The following is a 3,393-nucleotide window of genomic DNA, read 5'->3' on the forward strand; positions in this document are numbered from 1 at the left end:
TCTGGGTATCCATCTCCTCCGCGTTGGACTCAATCATATCGAACTTGTTGGTGAGGGTGAGGGAGATCTCCAGCTTCTGGAGCTGGGCCAGGGCTTGTTCGGAGGTCGCGTCGTGGAGGTTCGAGGTGCTCTCCCCTGAAAGTTATAGACGATGAATACGCCATACTATTTTTGCGAAGGGCGAATTATTGTTCACGTGAAACCAAAATGGGCCGTACCAATAAGAGACTGGACTGTGGCCAGCTCCCCCAGATCCTCCAGTAGTTCATGTAGGGGATCCTTGTGGTCGGGGGCGATGGCGTCCTGGTGTTCCAACAGCAGCTGGTGATACAGAGAAGGTTCATTGCTACATGGAGGACCGGTATGAGGGAAGGAGTCTAGTTTTTGTACAGTTTGGACATTTTTATAAAACTTTATACATTGTATCATAAAATCATTCAAATCAGCGTACGCTGATCGGCAATGAAACATTTTTTTTATAGATGGAGGCCATTGGGCTGAGGGACGCCATCTTGTATATCCCTCCCGTGAGGTCTCCTGACCAAAATGCATGACCCCGTTCTGGTCTATATGGGAGTTTTGGGTGTTTCCACCTTTGTGTGTTTCAACTCCCGTAACATTTTACCCAGGGAAATCCATTTTTAAAAAGTTAGATCGGGCCAGTGTTTATATGTAACAGCTAGAGGGATGCTGGGGATGCTCAAATTCCCATTGGTTGTCCATGGTACATCGTGTTCTTTGATCTTCCAGCTTCTTGCCATGTTTGCTCCATTCAGGAGGACATCTTGTATTCTTTTCAAGGAACACAAGGCATTCTCCGATTGGAGAAGGGCAGAATGTGACATCATCCTTCTCTCCACCAATCGGAGAACTAACGATAGGTCCACCTTAAGGCCAAATCGGTTACCAAATAGACTTTCCTCCCCGGGCCGCTTGTTGACCAAAATCAGTGGCGACTCTCAGCTCAACCGAAACAGGTTTGGGTCTTACCAGGGGCGTAACTAGAAATCACGGGGCCCCATAGCAAAACTTTGTATGGGGCCCCCGTGATTGCTAGTTATGCCACTTGCAGAGCCCACCTGAGAGTGACCCTGCAGAGCCCGCCATAGACTCTCTATAGTGGGCTCTGCAGGGTCTCAGATGGGCTGCACACCTCTTACCTGTCAGCGCTGTCCGCCTCCGTCGTCACCGGGCCCCGCCTCCTCTATCGACGGGCCCCGCCTGCTCTTAGGTCGCTGGCCAGTGATCTAAGAGGAGGCGCGGCTGCTCTTAAGTGGGGCCCCGCCTCCTCCTTCACTGCGAACACCGGTGTAACCGGCCTCTTCTGCCGCAGCTGCTGGCTGTCCCTGACCCAAAGGCGTAACTAGAAATCACGGGGCCCCATAGCAAAACTTTGTATGGGGCCCCCGTGATTGCTAGTTATGCCACTTGCAGAGCCCACCTGAGAGTGACCCTGCAGAGCCCGCCATAGACTCTCTATAGTGGGCTCTGCAGGGTCTCAGATGGGCTGCACACCTCTTACCTGTCAGCGCTGTCCGCCTCCGTCGTCACCGGGCCCCGCCTCCTCTATCGACGGGCCCCGCCTGCTCTTAGGTCGCTGGCCAGTGATCTAAGAGGAGGCGCGGCTGCTCTTAAGTGGGGCCCCGCCTCCTCCTTCACTGCGAACACCGGTGTAACCGGCCTCTTCTGCCGCAGCTGCTGGCTGTCACTGACACAGCCGCTGTGTCAGTGACAGCCAGCACCCCGATATGCCATAGCAACCCACACGGCATCATAGGGATGCCCTGGCCTTGCCCCCCTGTGCCCGGGCCCCATAGCGACCGCCTGGGTCGCTATGGCGATTGTTGCGCCACTGGGTCTCACCTTGTGAGTGTCGATCAGCTCGCCAACAGTGATGTAAATGACCGGCTTCATGGTGCTGACCATCTCCGAATACTCGTCTATGTTAAACCGGTCTTCTGGCTCCGGGACGTTGCAGGCCGTGCGGATAAATTTCCTGTAACCCAAAAACGGGAATATTATCCTTCGCCATGACGGTTCCACCGAACAACAATGCACAGAATGTATTGCAGAGGCTTACCCGAACTTCCAGTGTGTCTCCTCCAGGTATCGGTTGACCAGGCCGAGATGGGGCTCCTCAAACATCTTATGGGCGGCCACGTGTTGCAGTACCTTGGCGATGGAACCCAGGGTCCTCCTCTGGTCCGGGTGAATGGTTCCTCCGGCAGAGATGTCAATGATATCAAAGGCATCCGGTGCCACCACGGCAGGGTTCATGAAGCGGTAGTAGAGCAGGTTCCCAACAATCTGAGATGACATTTGGCAAAAACCAATGAACCCCTCAACTTACAAAGGAGGGAAGGATAACTAATTTCATACAATATACATTAAAATTAAAAAAAAAACCGAGAAAACCAACAACTTTGTTCATACATTTGCCGTACAAAGGACCAAAAGTGACCATCCCCCCTTACCTTATGGAGGTTCTCTTCTCTGGCCTTAGGGAACTTCCGACTTAGAGACTGTTTCATGACTTTCCCAACGTAACGCATCCCGTACCTGCAAAGACAAACGGGGAAAAAATGGAAGAATCTTTTAAAAAGCCAGATGTATGGAAAAGTCACCAACGGCAGGAGACCGTCAATGTTCTGGCCTCTGAGGAACAACTGCACCCAGGGCAGCCATCAGGGGTGTACGGCAGATACTCATGTAAGGGGCCCGGGCAGCCTGGGGGGCCCGCCCGGGTCCCTTACATGACTATTGGCCGACGGTGAAGGGCGAGGAGGCGGAGGCCTGGCCCTAGCAGCGCAGGGCCCCAGCATTGCAGCTCCAGTGGCTTTGAGACAAGCTAGGGCCCCATCATCTAGTCTGATGTCGGACTGGCCGGAAGTGACATTACTTCTGGCCGGTCCGGCGGCAGACGAGGCCATGTGTGCAGGTAAGAGGAGCTAGGAAGGAAGGAAAGGACGGAGGGATGCAGCCCTGACCAGCCCACCTGAAACCCCTTCAGAGCCCACCATAGACAAGTCTCAGATGGGCTGTGCAGCATCTATGGTGGGCTCTGCAGGGTCACTCTCAGGGGGGTCCTTTGTCCAGCGCGTCACTAAGCCCTGTGTCCAGCGGCGCAGGGGGGGCGGGGCCCGGCCTAAAGCCGTGTCAGGGGCCCTAAAATTTCTGATGGCTGCCCTGACTGCACCCAACTGACCTCCTGCAGCAGAGATGGTACCACTATCAAAGATGTCAGAATACTTACGGAATCTCATCGACGTTGGCGAAGATGGTGGAAAAGAACTTGTCCGTTACGGCAATGAGGTTGCGGATAGAAATGTCCAGACGTCTTTGAACCTCAGAATGAGTGAGGGCCTGTTCAGGGGTGACATCATATGGGAGTCA

At 53.9% G+C, this 3,393-nt stretch overlaps 1 protein-coding gene across 1 annotated transcript in view; it reads right to left on the reverse strand.

Annotated features, from left to right (window-relative positions):
- Positions 1 to 3,393, reverse strand: part of LOC108794907 (ras GTPase-activating-like protein IQGAP1) — a 30,228-nt gene that overhangs the window by 5,213 nt on the left and 21,622 nt on the right. The window contains 6 exon segments of the mRNA XM_018566049.1: positions 1 to 135; positions 219 to 321; positions 1,864 to 1,996; positions 2,081 to 2,307; positions 2,475 to 2,559; positions 3,254 to 3,389. The exon segment at positions 1 to 135 is cut by the window's left edge and continues 6 nt beyond it. Coding sequence (XP_018421551.1) covers positions 1 to 135; positions 219 to 321; positions 1,864 to 1,996; positions 2,081 to 2,307; positions 2,475 to 2,559; positions 3,254 to 3,389 — 819 coding nt within the window.

This window comes from Nanorana parkeri, unplaced genomic scaffold, assembly GCF_000935625.1.
Source record: "Nanorana parkeri isolate BGI_ZX_2015 unplaced genomic scaffold, ASM93562v1 scaffold911, whole genome shotgun sequence".
Lineage (NCBI taxonomy): Eukaryota > Metazoa > Chordata > Amphibia > Anura > Dicroglossidae > Nanorana > Nanorana parkeri.